We start from the raw sequence: 23,631 nt of genomic DNA, 5'->3' as shown, positions 1-23,631 counted from the left end.
CTAATATTCCTCCCCATAAAAGTCAGGGATTTCTTGTCTCTTGCTGCTTTAAGGAATTTATCTTTGGAATTATCTTTATCTTTGGAATTTGCAAGCTTCACTATTAAATGTCGAGGTGTTGAACGGTTTTTATTGATTTTAGGGGGGGATCTCTCGATTTCCTCGATCTGAATGCCTGTTTCCCTTTCCAGATTAGGAAAGTTTTCAGCTAGGATTTGTTCAAATACATATTCTGGCCCTCTGTCCCTTTTGGCGCCCTCGGGAACCCCAATTAAAAGTAGGTTTTTCTTCCTCAGGCTGTCGTTTATTTCCCTTAATCTGTCTTCATCGTCTTTTAATTGTCTGTCTCTTTTTTCCTCAGTTTCCCTCTTTGCCATCAACTTGTCTTCTATGTCACTCACTCGTTCTTCCAACTCGTTAACCCTCGTCGTTAGGACTTCTAGTTTGGATTGCATCTCATTCAATTGATTTTTAATTTCTGCCTGATTGGATCTAAATTCTGCAGTCATGAAGTCTCTTGAGTCCTTTATGCTTTCTTCTAGAGCCACCAGTAGCTGTATAATAGTGCTTCTGAATTGGCTTTCTGACATTGAATTGTAATCCAGATTTTGTAACTCTGTGGAAGAGAGGACTGTTTCTGATTCTTTCTTTTGAGGTGAGGTTTTCCTTCTAGTCATTTTGCTTAGTGCAGAGTGGCCAAAAGCAAGTTGTATTGGGAAAAGGAGAAAAAGGAGAGAAAGAAGGAAAGAAAAGAGAAAAAGAAAAAAGAAAGAAGGAAGAAAAAAGGAAAAAGAGAAGAAAACGAGAAAGAAAAAGAAAGAAAGGGAAAAAAGGGAGGGGGAAGCAAAGAAATCAAAAAGCAAAAACAAACAAACACGGGGGAGTATCTTCTGATTCTGTATATTTAAGTCCCTTGACTTCCCCTGGAACTTGTCGGTCTAGCTGGTCTTCTGGGGGAGGGGCCTGTTGTGCTGATTTTCAGGTGTGAGCACTTGGGGGAGCTGCTCTGCCCCTGCCTGGTGCAGGGCTCAGTGGGGGTTGTTCACCCCATGAGGCCACAGGAGGAACAACCGCAGTGGCGGGGCCAGCTCTGGAGCCCTGGAGTCAGCTCCCGCAGTAACTACTGAGCTCCCCGTCTGCAGGGCCTGGAGGCTCCGGGGCAGGGCCGCTGCTCTGCTCAGCTCGGGGCAGGAGCGTCCTCGCTGTCCTGGGCCCTCCCGGCCTCTGCCTGTCCCGGGGGGAGGCTGGATCCTGGGCTGTGTCCCGGCGCCCTGTGCTCCCGGGGCCTGCACTGTTGGATTCGCGCTCCCACCCCGCAGCCCCCTCAGCGGAGCCGCCCCCGAGCCCCCTGAGCTGCTCCCGCCCCGCAGCCCCCTCCGCGGAGCCGCCCCCGAGCCCCTCCGAGCTGCTCCCGCCCCACAGCCCCCTCCGCGGAGCCGCCCCCGAGCCCCTCCGAGGTGCCCCCGCCCCGCAGCCCCCTCCGCGGAGCCGCCCCCGAGCCCCCCCGAGCTGCTCCCGCCCTGCAGCCCCCTCCGCGGAGCCGCCCCCGAGCCCCCCCCCCCCCCCCCCCCCCCCCCCCCCCCCGAGCTGACCTGGGTCCCGCAGTGCGCGCTGCAGCCCTTAGGGAGCTCGGCGCACTCTCCCGGGGCGCAGGTGCCTGTTAGCGTCCCCGGAGCCCGAGGGCATCCCCGCCCTCCTGGGTCCTGCTCCACCTCCCCGTGGGCCCATTTCCGCCAGGGAAGGTCGGTGCAGCTCCTGCTCCTCCGGGACGGGGCTCTCCTGTCCTGGGGACACTCGCCCCGGCCTCAGCCGGGCTCCTCGCGGGGCCCCTCCCCCTTGGAGGCTTTTGTTTCTTTATTCCTTTTTCCCGCGTCTTCCTACCTTGATAGAAGCGCGAACTCTTCTCACTGTAGCGTTCCAGCTGGTCGCTCTTTAAATCTCAGGCCGAATTCGTAGATTTTCAGGATGATTTGAAGGTGATCTAGGTAATTTGGTGGGGACGGGTGACTTGGGGACCCTACTCTTCCGCCATCGTGCCCCTCCTCCCCTTAAATGTTTTTAAATTGTATTTAAGCAATCTAATTAGATTAAACACACTCGGGAAGTGTACATGAGGAATAAACTAAAGCATCCCAAATCTTTGACCTTTCAAAAACTGCCTGAATACTCAATGCCAACATTTATGAAGAATTACATGCTATTGACCACAAGAGGGAAGCCTTGTACCATTTTTACCAGGGATTAGAAAAGCGGGGGAAAGAGAAACTTTTTTCCTGAGAAACTTTTAAAATATTCATCCGTAAGTACAGTGTACAGGAGAAAACAATCGTCATCCCCTTTCGAGACTGCATTGGTGGTTGAAGTGGCTTTAGTATTTTGAATACACTTGTTCTTGGCTCCACATGTTACTGGCTACACAATTAGAGACTTGATATATTTTTTTTGCACATTTAATTTTTATCTTTAATTAATCCATTTTTAGGAGACATATCACTATGGAATGTGTACTTTGGATCCAACCAAATCCTGGGTTCAATACCACTGTGTTTACTTCCTAAGTGGGACTTTTCTTTAGAACCCAGGTTTCTCAGAGTAAATTGGAAATAAAATTATTATCTAGTGAATAAAATAGTAAGGTTTAACATGATAGCTATTATTAGTAGTATTTTCAATTAATAAGGAAATACTTATTTCAGTAAAATCATGAAGAATCCTCTGGCCTGGATCTCTCCTTTCTTTTACCTTAAAAATTTCAAAGTTCAAAAGTAATCTCAGAAATACAAAATATAAGTTATTCACTATCATCCCTCTTAGTTTTTCTAAAAGCTTATTCAGCATTAACCACCTCTCATGTATTACCCTATTTAACTCTTAAAATGATATGTTCTTGAGATGCCATTCATCCACTCTAGCTCTCCCATCCTATTATGTTCACTAACATTTCCCATTGTTCTCCATGCTGGACCCATGCCACATTCAGCGCAAACAGAAGCCACCTCCTTCGCATGACATCTATTTTTGTATAAAAAAATTTCCTTCATTGGGCAGCCCGGGTGGCTCAGTGGTTTAGTACCGCCTTTGGCCTGGGGTATGATCCTGGAGACCCGGGATCGAGTCCACGTCAGGCTCCCTGCATGGAGCCTGCTTCTCCCTCTGCCTGTGTCTCTGCCTCTCTCTCTCTCTCTCTATGTGTCTCTATGAATAAATAAATAAAATCTTTTAAAAAAATTTCCTTCATTCATTCACAATATTTAGACTTGAAACTTTTGTTCCAAGTTGTTTTTTGGTGGGTTTTTTTTTTTGTCATTTTTGTTGTTTTTTGGTGTTTTGTTTTGTTTTGTTTTGTTTTGTCATTTTTCTATCACCTTCCCCTAAACCAGTCCATCAAGGGGCCTAATGATTCACTCTTCATATTTCTTAACATCTCATCTTCACACTCTCTGCCCTCTTAAATTCTCTGTGAGTGTTTTGCATGTTTAGAACCCAGCTCCTTGGCTACAATTGCTGACCAAATTCATTAATAAAACATCTTCAAGAATTAATTGTTAACCAAAAATTATATAAATGTGATTGAATGAAAATGGAGACTTTTCCAGCTCTCCTTACCCCAAACACACACATCTACATTCTATAAAATCATTCAGACCTAGATGAGATTCTACATTTTCAATGTCATGCAATAGAGCATAATATTTAAGAATACCATTTCTTGACTCTCTCTTACATGGACAGTGGAGTCAGGTCACTTCCTATTCCCAGGAGAATAGCTGAAAAGAGGATTCACAGGTGAGGGCGGCACATTTTCAGGACAAAATGGAAACAACCTTGCGTTGCAAAACAATGCAAAACAGCATTTCATTGCAAATAGAATGCCCTGTATTTCTGGGATTTGTGCTGGATTTGTAACAGCACAGATGATATGTGGAGTTGTAGGTGACTCTGAAAACAAGCTGCCAGAATGTGTAAAATACAGGAGCTGGTACTAAGTGAGTGAGTCAAACGATTTATTGGCAATATGGGGGCAGCTTTTGGAGGCAACCAGTCTTAGGCTTCTGTAGTGATTTTTCAACCTAATCTGTCCCTTCACAATCTCTCAGTTATTGAATTCAGCTTGTGCCTTTTAGAACCCACAAAAAAACTTGGGAATTATAAAACAACCTGACTATAGATGTTCAAATCATAACAACAGAACCTGTGGTTGGCTTTCAGGGAAATATTCTGAAATGTGGATTCCAAATTACTAATTTCCCCCCGCCCCAACACACACATATACACACATGTACACTTGTGGCCTTAGGTTCTGTGTGAAAGTTATCTCATTTCCAAGCCATAACCTATTACCCCTAAATACCCTCTGGTTCTAGGTTTGGTACTGTGGGAGGAACAAGAGAGAGGTATACATATTTGCATTTAATAATTTCAAAAATTCCCATTAGCTTTTATGTGTCATCTGTATCACAGGAAATAAAAGTAAGAGTATTACATTTCCCAGGCTCTCTTGCCCAGGATCTGGATGTGGCCAACAGGCTGTCAGTGAAAGTTAGTATTATGAGATTTGGAAGGTGACAAGTAGGTTGAAGCCATCTGATGCAGTGGACACAAGGGCTTCACGGACAGGACTCTTGGGAACAGCCTTGTATTGCCAAGACTTTCCTTTCCCTGGAGCTGTAGAGGAGCTGTGATGTCCGCAGCAGCTTCCCATAGGTTCCTGATCTTGGAGTTAGGAGTCTGCACTGACCTTTGCTCTTTCAGGCTTCCTAAACACTTTAAAGTTATAATTCCCTCTAATACAGAAGAATTGTAACAAACAATTCTATTTAGAGTGTCTTACAAGGCCTTCTATTTTCAGACTGAACTATGACTAGTACAGTAGCTCCTCCCACCATTTGATGTCACTTTTCATACCTCACTGAGGTGCCTTCAGAAATCCCCTCAGACATAGGAAGCTAGAATATGGGAAAAGAACAGGAGACCATGGGTAGTGTCCAGATAGAAACTTCTCTCCTAGCATGGAGAAAGGGAACTGAAAGTATTTTCTAAAGTCTCCCAAATTTGGTAATCTCATGAGAAGAACCAATCAGTATTTTAAATTAAGCCATATCATAAGTTGCTGAGCAACACCTTAGGTTGAAGTTGCTGTTATGACAAGTAAAACATTTTTCTGTAAAGTGTCTCTGAGTTTACCATATACTCATTGAGCTGCTTATAAGAACCAGTCAGTATGATAGCTAGCAAAGGGCAGGCATACAGACATTATACTTGTTTTTTCCTCTGAGAGAGGAGATGACAAGCCTAAATCATAGGACCAGACTCTCAGCGGAGATTGATACTATAAAGCTCTCATCTGGCCCATTCCTTTGCATCCAGAAAGTGTATTCCTTAACAATCTTAGGGCAAAACTGTGCTGTGAGTCTCTTCCACATGATCTAGAAGTCAATGTGAGAGGGTGTTCAAAGTCCTTAGATCCGATCAAATAATCGGTAATGTGTAGGGAAAAAACCTCATGATTTGTGATGGTGGCTGTGGAGCAGGATAATATCTCAGCACAACAGTATAGAAAATCCACCAGGAGCATATGTGTCATGACTGATATTAAACAGCAAACTCACCATCTGAGGAGCTGCCTCACTGTCAGGGCTCTCTCCCTTCATTGGAAGTATTCAGATTCCAAGCCTTTCTACATGTGGTTTAATTTTCCTTTATATTGTACTGTATGGTCAGAAACATGAAGGTCAGAATGATTTAACTTTCAGTTTTTTCAGTGGTGAATATCAAAACAAATTCTTGGGATCAGAACTTCAATAATTTATGACATGAAGAGAGCTTTCAGAATGTTATTACCTGAGGGACGTTACGGGAAAGCTCTCCTGCAGGTTATTATCTCTATTTCTCCCAGTAGAATAAGCTCTGCCATATTTATTCCACCCTATTCATTGATCTAAGTTCCTCAAATGAGGAGTGTCCCCAGCAGTCTACCGCAATGTTTGATCATATTTAAGATGGTAGAGATTACAGTCCACTGTTTCTTATAGCCACTATCTATGGTGTGTCTACCATCCCTCTCTAGCTAGGGGAATGTTGACACTCAGAGTTTCTCTTCTGATATTCTCTCAATATCGTACAGTGCCAGGGATGCCTAGCTGAGTTGGGCTGAGTTGGCCATCTGGGAGTCTAGAGTACTGAAGGAGAATCCTGACGCAAAAGCTCCTGAAGTTACTTAAGTGAAGCTCTGTCACCCACTACTGCCAAGAATCAGGCATTCTCCATAGCATGACAACCTACCTTCTTTCTCAGATGCTTTGTTGTCCCTTAAACAAACTCCCCAGCTGTCACAGCACAGAAGAATAATCTTTCACTAACTGCCATGTAGGGTGTTTCCATTGATTTTATTCTCACTAATGTGCTTCAAGTACATCCCTTTCTAGAACTTGGATTAGGAAGAAACAGTCTATGGGTGAATGTGATTCTTGAACATTTGTTTATTTTGCTATTTTTATTTGATTATATGTATGAGGTGTTTTTTCTTTTTCTTTTCTTTTCTTTTCTTTTTTTTTTTTTTTTTTTATTAAGAGCTTTACTTGTTTACCTGACCCTTTGACAAGAGCTCTTCCCTTAGCAACAGATGTATCATCTCAAAAGTTTTTCTGATTGGCTTCAGCTCAACTTATTTAAATTTCAATCAGTCAAACTCTATCATACCATACATTCTCTCTTTTTTTTTAAATCCGTGTCAGTTATACCCTACTCTTTAGCTCTACTGACCTCCCAACAAATCACAGAAGAAAATGACCATAAGTGGAGTCCCAGTGCTAGGATTTTTCATCATGGCTTTCCTGATGGGTCCTCAGGAATCATGGGCTGTCAAAGGTAAGTGCTGAGAGAAACAAAACTTGGGATAGAAATTCTGAGAGCATTGGAGAGATAAATTGTAAATATTTGCAAGACTGTCTTTGAAGTGAAGGAAAAGTGTGGCAGGCATCGTGTGGTCTAAATCTGAAAGTATTAAAAAATTGTAGTTTGGAGGAGTTCTGATCTTATAAATTGAAGTCAGTCACATTTAGTTGAGAGGAACAAAAAATGGTATGGATTAATACCATTGACTTTGAGATAAGGCTGACTTGAAGTGAAAATCTTTTCTGAGAGGTATTAACAAGCTATCCTCTGGGCTTTAATTTCTTTTTCTGGAAAATTAGTAGATTTTGAAATCTCACATCATTTTGTGGGGATTAAATGAGAAAAAATATGAGAAGTTCTTGCAACTGTTTCTTAGACAAATATATGATATTTTTTTTGGCAAGTGAATCCTGTCAGAATATTTTAAGCACAGATATTGCATTGAAGATCACCAGAAAAGGAAGTTACCAAAAGCAACAATCTACCCAAGGAAGAGCAAGGGCAGGTATGCTTATACCAATTGCTCTTAATTTACTTCCTCTTAGGAGAAGGATGGCGCCTTCACCACTTCAGTGGATCTATGATCTATGATCACAGCTACTTAGTGATTTTCTCAAAAGAGTAGAACAATGAAAAAAGATATGGAAATTCTTTTATTATTCTCTGCCATCTGCAAAGCAAATGTTTACTGCTATGAAGATGTATTGTGAAAAAGTAACCTTTACCCAGACTAAACCCCAGAAAGGATGGCAGTACGCTGGAAATAAGTAATATAATCATCCAGTTCCAAGACCCATGATAGAAACTGTATGTTTCTATTGCCTTGAAAGGGCCACAAATGGAGATGCATATGTGATAAAATAGAGGCTCTTCCCTTGGGATGGAAGAGGAAGCTAGAGGTGTCTCTGTTCCTTAAGTATAAAGCAGTTTTGAACCTAAAATGCTTGTTATAAGCCTGTTGATGTACTAAGAAATTACTTACCTCATCTAATTCTTTTTATTACTATTTTTTTTTTTTTTTGAGAGAGTATGTGATTGCACAAACCGGGTGGGGAGAGACAAAGAGAGAAAGAGGGAAAGAATCTTAGGCAGTCTCCATACTCAGCGCAGATCCCAATTTGGGGCTCGATCTCAGTACCCTGAGATTATGACCTGAGCCGAAACCAACAGTCAGATAACTTAACTGACTAAGCCACACGGGCGCCTCTCATTTAATTCTAAGGACAAATTCAAGTTAGAAGCAAAACCATAAGAGAATATAATAGGAAAACTGCAAAGAAGTAGATAAAATAATCCATTTAAACCACTAGATAAGTAAATACCTGAATAAGAATTAAAGATTTAATTAGATCCAGAGTTCAGAACCTAGACTCTTATTTATTTATTTTTAAAGATTTTATTTATCTATTCTTGAGAGACAGGGAGAGAGAACAGAGATATAGGTAGACGGAGAAGCATGCTCCCTCTGGGGAGCCTGATGTGGGACTCAATCCCAAGACTCCAGGATCATGACCTGAGCTGAAGGCAGATGCTCAGTCACTGAGCCACCCAAGTGTCCTTTTAAACAGTGTTTCCCTCTTCTTAATAATCCAGTGCTCTGAGAGAGGCCCTAGAACTCTTGTTTAATTGTATTTAATGCCTGGGAAAATACAGTGAGTGATTCTATTTTAGGAATTGCTGCTAGATTTCCAAAAAGGGAATCATTTCTCAGCTACTAGCATGGAACCTAACAGCAGCTTCACAAGAATCTAGGATTTTCAGCCTTCATTTCCTTCAATGCACCCTACCTCTGCCCTTCATTTCTCCCCTCCTAGTTCTGTTCAACATGGATGTCCTGCACCTGAGCCTCATCTTCCAGCTCATTTCTGCTCTCTATCATTCCTCCATTCCACATGGCCAATCCCTTCCACTGCCCACACCCACATGTTTGTCTCACATCCTGGGTTCTACTTCTTCTCCTGCTCCTGGTTTCCACCCTAACTCTCTTCCCTGCCTTTTCAGAGGAGCACGTAATCATCCAGGCTGAGTTCTATCTGACCCCTGACCCATCAGGCGAGTTCATGTTTGACTTCGATGGTGATGAGATTTTCCACGTGGATATGGAAAAGAAGGAGACGGTGTGGCGCCTTGAAGAATTTGGACGTTTTGCCAGCTTTGAGGCCCAGGGTGCCTTGGCCAACATAGCTGTGGACAAAGCTAACCTTGACACAATGATAAAGCGCTCCAACCACACCCCGAACACCAATGGTACGTGCTGCACTCCTAGACATGGGGATCATAACTTTGAAATAGATGCTTCAGCTTATGTGTTACATTATTGTGACTGACTTTCCCTCCCAGGGGCCTAGTGTGGCCATAAACAAGTCCCTACTTCTCATGCCACAGGCCCAAGAATTTCATATGAGTTTGTTCCTTTCCTGATGTGCTCATATCTCATCCTTACCATCCACAGTCACTTATAGAGCCATTGCCCCAAATCTATGCTGGGGAGGGTGGGCAGGAATGAAATTATCTCCAGTGCCTAAAATATCCTGTATATCTTACACCACAGCACTGGTTCCAGTTCATGGAGGAGAGTATCAGAGATAGGTATCTGAGACTGTAGTACAGATCCTCAGGGCAGAGTTTCAACTGCTTATTCTGTTTCAGTGGGAGGGAGAAGGACTAGCCCAAGCAGGGAAGGCTAATTTCTGTCCTGTGTCCTCAGTACCTCCAGAGGTGACTGTGCTCTCAAACACCCCTGTGGAACTGGGAGAGCCCAACATCCTCATCTGTTTCATCGACAAGTTCTCCCCACCAGTGATCAATGTCACGTGGCTTCGAAATGGAAACCCTGTCACCACAGGAGTGTCAGAGACAATCTTTTTGCCCAGAGAAGACCACCTTTTCCGCAAATTCCACTATCTCCCCTTCCTGCCCTCAGCCGAGGACGTTTATGACTGCAAGGTGGAGCACTGGGGTTTGGATGAACCTCTTCTCAAGCACTGGGGTATGGACCATCCTTCCATCTCCTTTCTTTTATGATTTTCCCCGGTGATGCATATGTCTGGTGCTTTGGGATGTTCCCTAACTCATCCATAACAATTGCTATGACTCCTATTCCTTGTCTTCTCCCATTATTCAGTTTCACCCACCTTTTAATATGCATTTCCTTCATACATCATTCTGTCTTCCTCTTATTTAATTGATTGATAATTATTTTTTTGACTGAATACCCTACCTTTGATTCTAATTGCTACGCCATACACAGTCATTACCTCTGTACTGTACTCTGTTTTATTTTCCCCAGAGTTTGAACCACCAACCCCCCTCCCAGAGACAACAGAGAATGTGGTGTGTGCCCTGGGCCTGATCGTGGGTCTGGTGGGCATCATTACTGGGACCATTTTCATCATCAAGGGCATGCGCAAGGTCAAAGCTGGTGAACGCCGAGGGCCTCTTTGAGGCACTTTCAGGTGGGTTTGATGTAGAGGAAGGCATATATATAGAAAGAATTATCCAAAAGAAGGAAACAGAGTGGGGAGAAGGATATGTGATATCTTTAAAGGAAAATGATAGGAAAGTCATGACTCTTAATTTATCTTTGCGAGAACAGAATCAGACATTGACACCATCTGGTATCCCAAAACTTTAAGACCCCATATTCTCTCCGATACATGTGCACCTATACCACAATCTCAGTCTTAGAAATTATCTCCACTACCCAATACTATTGTTTCACATAATACTAATGAATCAATGATCTAGGAAAGCTTTGAGTACTTTCTGGTATATATTTTCTGAAACAGTACCTCAGCTCAGAAATATTTCCAGAGCTTGGCTCTTTGGGGGTTAGGATAAATTCACTGCATAAATAAAAATCTCCTTAAGGCCAATGTCTGTTTTTTCTTCTCCAATCTGAAAAGTGGTGTTGAAACTTCTAAGAAAGCGTAAGCTCTGGAAGCTCTGGTCTGCTCATTTATGTTCACTTGGAGAGTGGGAGATGCAATTCATGCTAGAAAGTTTCTATTTACTAGATAGAGGTCAAGTGAATATTTAGAGACACTTCCAAAGTCAAAGGATTTTTCTTTTTCTTTTTTTTCTAAAGGGGTTCCAAAGTCAAAGGTTTAAGGGAGAAGATGAATGAATCTGAAAAAAGAGCTTAAAATAATAATCTTAACTCTTTAGTAACTATGCGTGTCCTGCTACAGGCAATGGAGTTTCCTAGAGAGAAGATCAGTGAAGAAATTTATGCTTCAATAGCTTTATAAACCTGGCAATACTCCAACTGTTCACCTCACTGAGGACAACCATTTTTTTGCATTTTCCAGACTTTTAGATATTCTAAGAAAAATGATGTCTTCCTGATCTGATATCTAGTTATTCTCTCTTTGCTGACCCTTCTTGGATCCGTTTTCCTCCATTTTCTACCATCATTTTAATATCACCATGCAATGCCTCTGGAATAGACCCCATAGGATCTTTTCTCTACTACGGAACCTTGTGAATGTTCGAAACAGATATCTCTTCTACACTTAGTGCTTTGGTTTCTTCAAATTGTGATTGTGATTTTTTTTTAACACAATAAACTATTTGATGGATCTGAGATGAAGTTTTTATGTCTAAGCCAGTTCTTCACAGGGACAAAGGAATATATGTGATCCTTTCATCCTGAAATTTGTGAATGTTGAATGTATGTGATAAGTTCTATAAGCAGTCAGAAATATCTAGGTTTGGGGCATGGGTGTCTCAGTCATTTAAGTGTTTGACTCTTGATTTTGACTCAAGTCATGATCTCAACGTCCTGGGCTCCGCATGCAGGACAGTGTCTGTTTGAGATTCTCTCACTCCCTCTGCCCCTCCCCCTGTTCATGCTTTCTAAACAATAAGTAAATAAATAAATAATCTTAAAATAAAAAGGAATATCCAGGTTCATTATGACCATGTCTCATTCACAGCATCTGCAAGTAATCCAGTTGCTATGGTCCAGTCCCTCTATGGAAAACTCTAGAGTAGAGTTTGTTTGTTGAGAGATCTCTGCTTAGGAATGATTTCAGAATCTAGTTTTGGTTCCTGATTTCCAAGTCAGTGATACATGTGGATCTTTAGTAGAATGAATGTTAAAGCATAGGGTTTAGCCGCAGCTAATAGGCAAGACTGATGATGGGGAGCAGATGAGAGTGGAGTGGAAAACAGAGGAGGATTTACATGTTACAGGATTTACATATCAATGACACTCCAGGTTTAACGGAAAATAGGATAGGACACTGTGGATCAGCATTACCCATTTTATTAACATGGTCTTTGATGCCTGTGTCATTACTAGATAAATGGTCTGACTTATTCCTGAAACAATCTTGTATTGGATATGTATCCCCATGCAGAAAAATCAAGTAAAAAGTGGAAAGTTGGGGGAAAACATGACATTAAAATAGAGTGAAAAAATGTTTGAGATACAGTGAGCTCTTGCTTACTTCTCTGTGAAACTATTACTTGAAATTTATTTCTAACTAGTTACCAGAGCCTACCCCAAACCATAAAGATCAATTATCCTGACAGTTTGATAGAGTAGCAAATACCAGATGTTGAATTGACGTCAACTTGGGCTTCATCTTACTCTACATTTACTAGCTGTGTATTCACTGATACCTTGCTTAACTCAACTTACTTGATTTGTTTCATGAAAATACTGATGGCGATTTTTACACACTGAGTTATTATAATATTAAAGGACAAATGCAGAACACCTGGGTGGCTCCGTGGTTGAACATCTGCCTTTGGCTGGGGGCATGATCCTGGGGTCCTGGAATAGAGTCCCACATCAGGATCCCTGCAGGGAGGCTGCTTCTCCCTCTGCCTCTCTCTGCCTCTCTCTCTAGCAGTCAGAAATAAATAAAATAATTTTTTAAAAAAGGAATTAAAGGACAAATGCAAGAAAAGTAATTATGTCTCATGCTTAGTGATTGCAAAAAATTATAAATTCCATTATTTTTTCTCAAAATGTTTATAACCTGATGATAAAAATCCCAGAAATGCACAAATCAAAGCAAGATCACTTTGAAGGGTAGCAGAATAACTCATCTCAAAATATGCCACTCTGGCATAAGGCTTATTTTGAGGTGATAAGGCGTTTGAGGTAATAAAATTGCTGTAGATTGCTTGTTAGCTGAAGAAGGAGTCAATGCCATAGCAAATACCTCCTGCTGCTCCTGGATCAATACCTCTGATATTATAGAAAGTCAGTACAAGAAATTAACAAGCCTTTTGGCTAAAACACATTGATACCTACTGGTCTGGTTCATGGAGGTCCTGACAAAAAGCATACTTCCCTCCCTTGGTATTCTCGTCCTGATAGTCATCATGAAGCTGTGTTCCTTCAAGGGTCTCAAACACATGCTCAGAGCCATCAGCAGTATATCAGATGGTCTCACTGCATTTGGAGAAACAGAAATGACATGAACAGTGAGGTGCAAACACCTTTCACAAACCTTACTTTATAACCTATGAGTTTCACAGGGAAACAAGAACCACTTAACCCTGATAGTGCCTAGAGTGATACTAATATCAAATTTTTGGTCCACCTCTTATGTGTACAAGGATAACCAAAAGGGGATAATTTTTGGGTAATTTTACTAGGAGGCCATTAAACTGAGATGGCTCTAACAGCTTGGTAACAACTTACATAAGCAAAGTGAAACCTAAACTAGAGTCAATCCCTGTAAGCACTCGTATGCCAGCAAATTCACCAATAGCCAAATGGGCTTTTCCAGGTAAGGCAACTGAAGAGAATATAGCCAATCAGGGAATTGGTAAAGCAATTTCTGTGCTTTGCCTCTGCACCTGTTCTACCAAAGCCTATTCCTCCAGCTCTTGTCACAGAACTCTTCACCATTTTCAGGTTGGCACAGCCAGACTTGAATCATGTTCTCAAGTAAACACTTAGAAATTGTCTTATGCCTTAGTTTATCTAACACCTTAAAGGACTTACTAAAAACTAGCAAGTTTCTGTATTCTGTGGCTTAAAGAATCAAGGCACATCTTTAGAAATTTGAAAATAGTCACAGGTGTTTCTTTTATGTAACTCCCATTTTTTACCATAAATAGGTGGCAATAGAGAATACACTAAAACTCAGACATATGTGGCATAAAAAAGAAAACATCTACAACCTCCCATATAAAAAGACATTTTTTGAATACTTTACCTTTAATGAGCAGTTTTAGGTTCACAGAAAAATTGGGCACAAAATACAAGAGTTCCTGAATATCCCCATCTTTCCCCCTCCCTGCTCCATACAGTTTCTCCCATTATTGACACTTGGCAGCAGGGTGGTACATTTGATCTTACCACACTGATGAATCAACATTGATACATTATTATTTACAGATGTCTATAGTTTAGAATAGGGTTCGTTCTTTGTATGATATAAATCTCTATAGTTTGCCTTTTCCAGAATGTCATATAGTTGAAATCATACAGTGAGAGCTTTTTAGTCTAACATGATTCTTTCATGTAGCAATATGCATTTAAGGTCACCATGTCTTTTCAAAGCTTAATAGCTTTTTTCAAATTGCTGAATAATACTTCATTGTATGGACGTTCCACAGTTTATCAATCCACCTGTCAAAGGACATCTTGGTTGTTTCCAAGTTTCACAAAGCTGCTATAAACATTCCTGTGCCAGTTTTTGTGGGGACATATATTTTCAACTCATTGAGTAAATACCAAGGAAAACATTGCTGGACTGTAATATAGGAGCATGTTTAGCTTTGTAAGAAATCACCACAGTGTTTCTTCCAAAATAATTGTAACATTTTGCATTACCATCAGCAAGGAATGAGATCCCCTATTGTACTGCATTCTGGCTTGCTAGCATTTGGTGTTGTGAGGGTTCTTGATTTTACCCAGAATTCCACCTTAAAAATTTTTTTTAATTTGAAATAATTATAGATTCACCAGAACTTGCAAAGACAGTATAGATAGACCCTATGTACGTCTTATCTAGTTTCTCCAAATGATTATATATTAAAAATTATAATACCATATCAAAACCAGGAAACATATTGGTAAATGTGCCTGTTTCCTCCCATGAGTACATCTGTGTGACCACCACCATAGTCAGGCACAGAACTATTCCATTACCAGAGAGTTCTCCCTCATGCTGCCCTTTGTATTCACAATCACTTCTCTTCAGACCCCATCACCTAACAACCGCTAATTTGCTCTCCATCTCTATAATTTGTTATTTTGAGAATGTCAAATAGATGGAATCATTCAGTATGTGGCTTTCTGAGCTTGGCCTCTTTCAATTAGCATAATGCCCTTTAGATCTATCTAAGTTGTTGAATGTACCCACAATTTTTCCTTTTTATTGCTGAGAGGCTTCCATGATATGGACACACTTGTTGCAGGGCCTTTTGGTTGTTCCTAGTTTAGGGCAATGACATTTAAAGCTGCTATGCAAATTAGTGTACAGTTTTGTGTGAACATGAGTTTTCATTTTTCTGACATAAAGGCCATGAAATGTGACTCCTGGGACAGGAGGTAAGTGTATGTTTAGTTTTTAAGAGATTGCCCCAAACTATCTTCCATTTCACATCCCCATCAGTGCAGGAGACATCCAGCTTCTCTGCATTCTCATCATCATTTGACTTTGTCATTATTTCATATTTTAAGTGCTTCAATAGGTGTATAGCGATGTATCAGCATGGTCTTAATTTGCATTTTCCTAATAGCTAGTGATGTTGAACATCATTCAATGAGCTTATTTTCCATATGAATATTCTCTCTGATAAATGTCTCTTTGTGTCTTTCTCCCATTTTGTAATTAGAGTAGGTGTGTGTGTGTGTGTGTGTGTGTATCTTTACTGTGGAGACTTGGGAGTTCTTTATTGATTCTAGACATATTTGTTATGTTTGTTAAATTTGCTCTTTGTTATATTTTGGATGTTTAGATATTTTGTCTTTGTCTATATCTAACCTTTTCAGTCTCTCAAAAGGATTTTTTTTCTCAAAATTATTTTTTAATAATTTTATTTATTTGAGAGGGAGAGCGAGTGAGTGAGTGAGTGAGTGAGAGAGAGAACATTAGGTGGAAGAGAGGCAGAGGGAGAAGCAGAAGCATAGGGAGAAGCAGGTTTCCTGCTCAGCAGGGAGCCTAATGCAGGGCTTGATCCCTGGACTCCAGGATCACAATTTGAGCTAAAGGTAGACACTTAACCAACTGAGCCACCCAAGTACCCCAATAGGATATTTTTCAGAATAAAAGTATTTAATTTTTATAAGGCCCAATTCATTGATGTTTCTCCTTTATGGATCATGCCTTTGATGTTATGTCTAAGTAGTCTTCACCAGCCCAAAAATTTCCTGCTGTTTTCTTCTGAAAATTTTACACTCCCATGTCAAGCTCTCTTGAATAAATAAATAAAATAAAATCTTTAAAAAAAAATAATGATAATTTTTTCCTTTTCTTTTGTTTTCTTTTCCCTTTGATTTTGCTTGTTTGCTTTGTTTTTGTCTATGGATATCTATTTTGTCTATGGATATGAAATGTGTTCCAACACCATTGTTTGAAAAGATTATGCATACTCCATTGATTTGCACTGCACCCTTGTCAATAGTGAGTTGGTGTGGGTCTATTTCTGGACTGCCTATACTCTTCCATCAGTCTATGTGCCTGTCCCTCCATAATACCCATTAGTCTTGATATCATAAGTATGTATATAAAGGTTTTAAATCTGGCTGGCACAATTATTCAATTATTCAACTTTATTTTTCTTTATCAAATTTAGCTTCATCTCATTCCTAATTTCATTGCTTTTTCATATATATTTTAAGATATTTAAGATATTTAAGATAACTATTAGAATTTAGAATAACTATCTACAACCATTAAAAATTTAGCCGAGATACGGATATTAATATTAATTGCATTAAATGGGGATATCAATTTGAGTGAGAATTGACATCTTTACTCTGTTCAGTTTTTCAACTGATGAATATGGTAAATATCTTCATTTATTTAGACCTTCGATTTCTTTCATCAGCATTTCAGATAGAAGTCCTGTGCACACTCTGTTGGAATTCTTCTTTAGTTTTTCTGTGCTTTTCCTTACTTTTTTTTTTTTGAGTGATTTTAATAGTATTGTATTTTTAATTTTTGTTTTACATCTTCCTTACTATATATAGAAAAACAATAGATTTTTTTCTGCTGATCTTTAATCCTGCCTTCTTATTAGTTTTTTTTTTTTTTTTTTTTGGTTTTATTTGTGTGGTGGGGGAGCAATTCCTTGGGATATTTTATGGAAACTATCATCACATCAAATTAGTGTAAATATAGTTTTATTTCTTCCTTTCTGATGTGCCTTTGTTCTGAATACCTCCTATTCATCTTGTTGATGATGGGGGGTTCCCCACCCTAAAGAAGATGAGATGGTTTATGAGATTGACATGGACAGATGAGATTAACAGCTGTTACATGTACTCACAGCCTGAGAGAGAAGGACACTAAATTCTATATAGGGGCCCATGAAGTTTGCATTCGGGAACACAGGGAATCATCAGGGCTGAGAGGCAAGCTTTGTAGGAACAAGAAGATGAGGTGCCTCCGGGTTCCCACAACTGGATGTTATTTTTTTTGAATAGTTCTATGGGCAGGCAAGGGAACTGAAGCCCTTAGGTTGAGGAACAGGTGGACTGTAGCTTTTCAGACTCAGAAGTAGCTGAGTGAAGTCTTTCCTTCCAGGTTGAGGAAAGATACCTGGTCTAAGTGTGGGCACTCATGGTTATGCTTTCGGCGGCCCTTTAAAGGCTTTGCCACAGTAATTAGTCCCTTCTGTCTTATTGATGGCAAGGATTGAAGGAGTGCTCAAATGAGGTGTTTTGAGACAACAAACACTTTAGTAAATGCTCCAGGGGATTGATGCTTCTCAAAGTAGGCTAAAAATCCTCACTGAAGGAAGTCAGAAGAAAGGTTTTAATAGGATAATACTGAGGATGATTTTAAATGGGCAAAGGAAAGCCTTACCTAATCAATCTATTTGCACACCCAAATTGAGAAAGCTGCTCATTAAACTAAACAACCCGAGTGAAATACTGACAAAATTGAGCTCAAAAATATCAACTCCTGTGCTCGCTTCGGCAGCACATATACTAAAAAAAAAAAAATAATAATCAACTCCTTCATACTTCCTACTTCTCTACCTTCTTCTTATCCTGTAAATGAGATACCAGGGATTGAGGCATTAAAATCAAAATCCTCCTTCTCCTCACCATGCTAAGGCAATGAAAGTTCTGAGGTCAAGAGCTGGCTAGAGTAGAAGCTGATATTAAGAGGCTGATAGGAATTCTTGAAGGCCTTCTCCATTAAGAACAAATTAGGACAATGTACCCAGAGAGGAAGAAGCAAATTGAAGGCAAAGTGATCAGATGGATAGATCAACCGATGATGTCTTTTAAGTGACCACCCAATTCCCTGAGAGATTGAAAACAACAGTTACCCTAAAAAAGAAAACATCATTGCTAAACATGAAATATAGGCCCAGAAGGAATTCAAAGTCCTTCAGGTTCTCTAGGAACTCTTATCTAGACCATTCTCTGTTCCTAAGCCTGAAGAAAAAAGGGGTGGCATGTAGGGGATGGGGTGGTGTGGGGGTTCTGTGGAAGCTTCTTAAAATTCAACTGGCTAGAAAAACACTCTTGCTCCAAATCTAACCCAGTTTCCAGAAGATTACTTGTCAAGGATACATACAAATCTTTACTATCTGTGTTTATATATATGTTATAAATATGAGATTGCTCTATCACTGGATATTGATAAAATTAGTTTGTAAAATAGCTTTTTACAGTTGGTGTGATGACAGGTATTTATAAGAATTAGGCTTTTTAAAATTTACAAGTCACCAAACAACAGATGTTGACAAGGATGCAGAGAAAGGGGAACTCTCTCACATTGTTGATGGGAATGCAAGCTGGTACAGCCACTCTGGAAAACAGTGTGGAGGTTCCTCAAAAAGTTAAAAAAAATAGAGCTACCCTATGGCTCAGCAATGTACTTCTAGGTATTTACCCCAAAGATATAAATGTAGTGATCCGTAGGGATACCTACACCCCAATGTTTGTAGCAATGTCCACAATAGTCAAACTATGGGAATAGCCCAGATGTCCATCAACAGATGCATGGATAGAGAAGATGTAATATACATATACAATGGAATATTACTCGGCCATCAGAAAATGAAATATTGCCAATTGCAACAATGTGAATGGAACTAGAGTATTTTGCTAAGTAAAATAAGTCAGAGAAAGACAATTACTTTTTTAATAAATTTATATTTTATTTGTGTTCAATTTGTCAACATATAGAATAACACCCAGTGCTCATCCCGTCAAGTGCCCACCTCAGTGCCCCTCACCCAGTCACCCCCACCCCCCACCCACCTCCCCTTCCACCACCCCTAGTTCGTTTCCCAGAGTTAGGAGTCTTTACGTTCTGTCTCCCTTTCTGATATTTCCTACCCATTTCTTCTCCCTTCCCTTATATTCCCTTTCACTATCGTTTATATTCTCCAAATGAATGAGAACATATAATATTTGTCCTTCTCCAATTCACTCATTTCACTCAGCATAATACCCTCCAGTTCCATCCACATTGAAGCAAATGGTGGGTATTTGTCGTTTCTAATGGCTGAGTAATATTCCATTGTATACATAGACCACAGCTTCTTTATCTGTTCATCTTTCGATGGACACCAAGGCTCCTTCCACAGTTTGGCTATTGTGGACATCGCTGCTATAAACATCGGGGTGCAGGTGTCCCAGCATTTCATTGCATCTGTATCTTTGGGGTAAATCCACAACAGTGCAATTGCTGGGTCATAGGGCAGGTCTTCTTTGATCTGAGTCCTACTTTAACTCATATAACCATTTCTATTTTTTTGTTAATTGTTTTCTATGCTTATCTTTTTCCATTCCTCTATTTCAGTCTTCCCATATTATTAAATTTGAAGTGAGCTTGTTGTAGACAGCACACAATTGGATCATTTTTCTCCAGTCTGGTGTTTGTCTGTTAACTGATGTTTTTAGATCATTTACATTTAATGCAATTATTAATATATGAGCACTTATGTTGGACATTGTATCATTTGTTTTGAGTGTACACAGCTCCTGAATCTTTAGGTGCATGACTTTTGCCAAATTTTGGAATATTCAGTCAAGTTTCCATCAAAAAGTTTTTCAGTATCACTTCCTTTTCATCTCCTTCTTGAATAGCACAAATATTTTATCTTTATTTGTAGTTCCACAAATTCTCCTACATGAAGTAATAATAAATATTATGAGCAAGTTTACAAAAATAAATTTGTATGTAGTGGATAAATTACTCAAAATGTGCAATGTATCAAAGCTCACAAACAGTATATAAAATTAAGAGTTCCACATCGAATGAAGAAAATAAGTCCATTATGCAAAACTTTTCCACAACAAAACCCCAAGTTTAGCTCTCCAGTAAATTCTTAAAAGTATTTAAGAAAGAAGCCATCCTAATTTATACGAACTTCCAAAAAAGTGAAAAGAGAGAAAACACTTGCAAATACTTCCTATGAGACCAGGATAATCTTTTTTTCAAAACCTGATGCTGTAACAAAAAGAAATATACAGACTCATCACTTTCATAAAGACAGATGCCAAAAATCTTATGAAAAAATTATCAGATTGAATCCAGTGACATTCAGAAAGCATGATACATCATGGCTAAGCGGAACTTATTACAGGATTGCAAGATTCTTTTAACGTTTGAGAATTAATTAATGCAATTTACCATATTAAGTTAAAGAAGGAGACAAGAAATATAATCATCTTGATAGAAAAATAAAATATCATTGGACAGAATTCAACACCTGTACTTAAGTTTTCAATATCTAGATTTTAAAAATTTTATGAAAAGGGAATTTTCTTGATTTAACAAAGAATAGCTACCCTACTACACACATCAGACTCATTTTATTACCCCCAATTTCCTACCTTTGGCAATCACCCATCTGTTTTCTGTATCTGTGAACAAGGCTTTTTGTATTTTTGGGTTTGGGTTTTTTGGGGTTTTTTTTGTTTTGTTTTGTTTTTTTGGGGGGGTTCAACATATAGGTGAGATCACTTTAATTTGTCTTTCTTGTTGTGATCTATTTCACTTAGCATAACGTCCTCAAGGTCCATTCATGTTGTCACAAATAGCAAAACTTCATTCTTTCTTATGGCTGAATAATACTTTTTAAAAAAGATTTTGTTTATTTATTCATGAGAGAGAGAGAGAGAGGCAGAGACATAGGCAGAGGGAAAAGCAGGCTCCCTGGAGCCTGATGTGGGACTCGATCCCAGGACTCCAGGATCATGCCCTGAGTCGAAGGCAGACATCTAATCGCTGAGCCACCCAGGCATCCCAGGAATAATATTTGTTGATGTATGTATACCATACTTGCTTTACTCATTCATCTCTTGATGGACATTTAGATTATTTCCATATCTTCACCATTGTAAATAATGCTACAATGAATAAGGGGATGCAAATATCTTTTCAAGTTAGTGTTTTAATTTTCTTTATTTAATCACCCAGAAATGGATTGCTGGATCAAATGATAGGTCTATTTTTCATCGTTTTGGAGAATTTCCACACTGTTTCCATAGTGACTGCACCAATTTAATTCATGCCAACAGTGCACAAGGGTTTGTTTTCTCCACATCCCTACCAACAACCCTTGTTATTTTTGTCTTTTTGATAATAGCCATCCTAACAGGTATAAAGTGATATATCATTGTGGATTTGATTTCTTTTTTCCCTGATGATTAGTGATGTTGAGCATCTTTGCATGTGCCTGTTAGCCATCTGTATGTCTTCTTTGGGAAAATGTCTATTCAGATCTTCTGCTCAAATTCAATTGGATTGGGTTTTTTTTATTGCTACTAGTTGAATGAATTCTATACATATTTTGGATATTAACCCCTCACCAGATATATGATTTGCAAATATTTTCTCCCATTTTGTAGGTTGCCTTTCATTTTGTTGATGGTTTCTTTTACTGTGCAAAAGCTTTTTAATTTGATGTCATTCCACTTTTCATTTTTACTTTTATGGCCTTTGACTTTCGTGTCCATTCCAAAAAAAAATCATCACCAAGATAGATGTCAAGGAGCAGACTGCCTATGTTTTCTCCCACAAGTCGTATGATTTCAGGTTTTACATGCAAGGCTTTAATCTATTTTGGATTAGTTTTTGTGTATAATGTAAGATAATGACCCATTTTCATTTATTTGCATGTTGCTGTCCAGTTTTCCTAATACCATTTATTAAAGAGACTATTCCTAGCCCATTGTATATTCTTGAAATGCTCTACTTTAAACCTCAAGTGTTCATAATCTACTTCTGGAGTCTGCTATACTGCTGTATTTAACCAATAAGGAATCAATCCCAAAGAGTGTCAAGCAAAATTGATATATAACAGGTTTAAGCATTTTATCAAACTTAACACTTATTGTCTTTGAAAATTTTCTGGGAAATATATTTTTCCTTATAAAATTAAGTATTAACATGTTAACTTCTAAGAACAAATAGTCCTTTTGCTTAGTTGCTGTTTTTTTCATTATAATTGGGTTTATAACTGCATTTTAATACTCCGTGTTAAAAACAAACCCTCAAAACCTTTATTGATGCACCCCTCAACCTATCATCCTTCATGATGAAATAAAAATACTAACACTCTAATAGTTCCAGATACTATAGTTTCCTTACCTAAAATTGTTCTCTTCTACCCGCTCTCACATTTCTTTCTTTCTTTCTGAAGATTATTTGCTCCCATCTTTCCAATGCATCAAATGAGGCAGGCCCCACAAAGCATGAAGCATAGTTTGTCTGAGACTACCACTGTCATTCTGTGGTCCTCTCAATGTGTGGAGGAAGTAGGTCTACTGAGAACACTTGAAGAAGGTTTAGTTCTCCCTTATAAAAATGTATGAGGAGAAACTGTTCCCTTTTCCTGTCTTTGGAAGTTATGAAGAAAATGAAGCCTAAAGCTACTGCAGCCATCCTACTACCATTTCAGGAATACTGACTTGTGGTGTATGATAAAGAGAAGAGATACAAAGTCCCAGGATCACTAGCAACACCATTGGCCTGATGAACTCACCAGCTTGGAGGTTAACTACCCAGGGTCTATCTGCTACGTGAGACAAGGAGTTAAAGTCAAATAAAGCCAATTAAATTGATTTTTCTCACTAGCAATAGAAAGCATCGCCACTGAAATATTCCTGCCATACTTTTAAATTCTACATTATAATGTCACACCATAGATCTCAGATAAAATGAGACAACTCATTTCTGCATCTTAAAGAACACAACAAAAGTAAAGTTGCAACCCTGGGATCAAACAGCATCTGATTAAACCATATAAATATTGAACACATGACTGTTAGCTTATTAAATTCCCACAGGACGATAACCTGTTTCACACATTAATGCATAATAGAACTATAATATTTGTAAAATAAACTTTGAATTGGTCTGTTGTCTCTTATAGTGGAGAAATTGTGCTGAAATAGCTATTAACTTGAATTGAACTTCTGAATCTATTGTCTACTCTTTAGATTTGATTTACTTTTCAAAATGACTTGTCGACAGATTATGATAGCAGAACTCATCATCTCCTTAACCAATTTAGGTGTATTCTCTGAAACCTTTCCAACTTTTTTATATTATTGAAGTCTATGGAATCTAG

The 23,631-nt window shown here is 39.1% G+C and overlaps 1 protein-coding gene across 2 annotated transcripts; it reads left to right on the top strand.

The window, feature by feature from the left end:
- The first annotated feature begins 6,686 nt into the window (after positions 1-6,686).
- LOC140637254 (HLA class II histocompatibility antigen, DR alpha chain) lies at positions 6,687-11,479 on the top strand. 2 transcript variants are annotated; one of them, XM_072833550.1, is made up of 5 exons: positions 6,687-6,867; positions 8,896-9,141; positions 9,602-9,883; positions 10,184-10,349; positions 10,982-11,479. In XM_072833550.1, exons 1-4 carry the CDS (start codon positions 6,786-6,788, stop codon positions 10,336-10,338), a joined length of 765 nt encoding a protein of 254 aa, XP_072689651.1. In that variant the 5' UTR covers positions 6,687-6,785; the 3' UTR covers positions 10,339-10,349; positions 10,982-11,479. The 2 variants fall into 2 exon arrangements, with proteins under 2 accessions (XP_072689651.1, XP_072689650.1); XM_072833549.1 differs by having other exon boundaries at positions 6,688-6,867; positions 11,085-11,479.
- The last annotated feature ends 12,152 nt before the right edge of the window (positions 11,480-23,631 follow it).

The sequence above is a fragment of the Canis lupus genome, chromosome 7 (genome assembly GCF_048164855.1).
Source record: "Canis lupus baileyi chromosome 7, mCanLup2.hap1, whole genome shotgun sequence".
Lineage (NCBI taxonomy): Eukaryota > Metazoa > Chordata > Mammalia > Carnivora > Canidae > Canis > Canis lupus.
The sequence above is the reverse complement of the archived record's forward strand: the minus strand, read 5'-3'. Positions and strand labels throughout refer to the sequence as shown.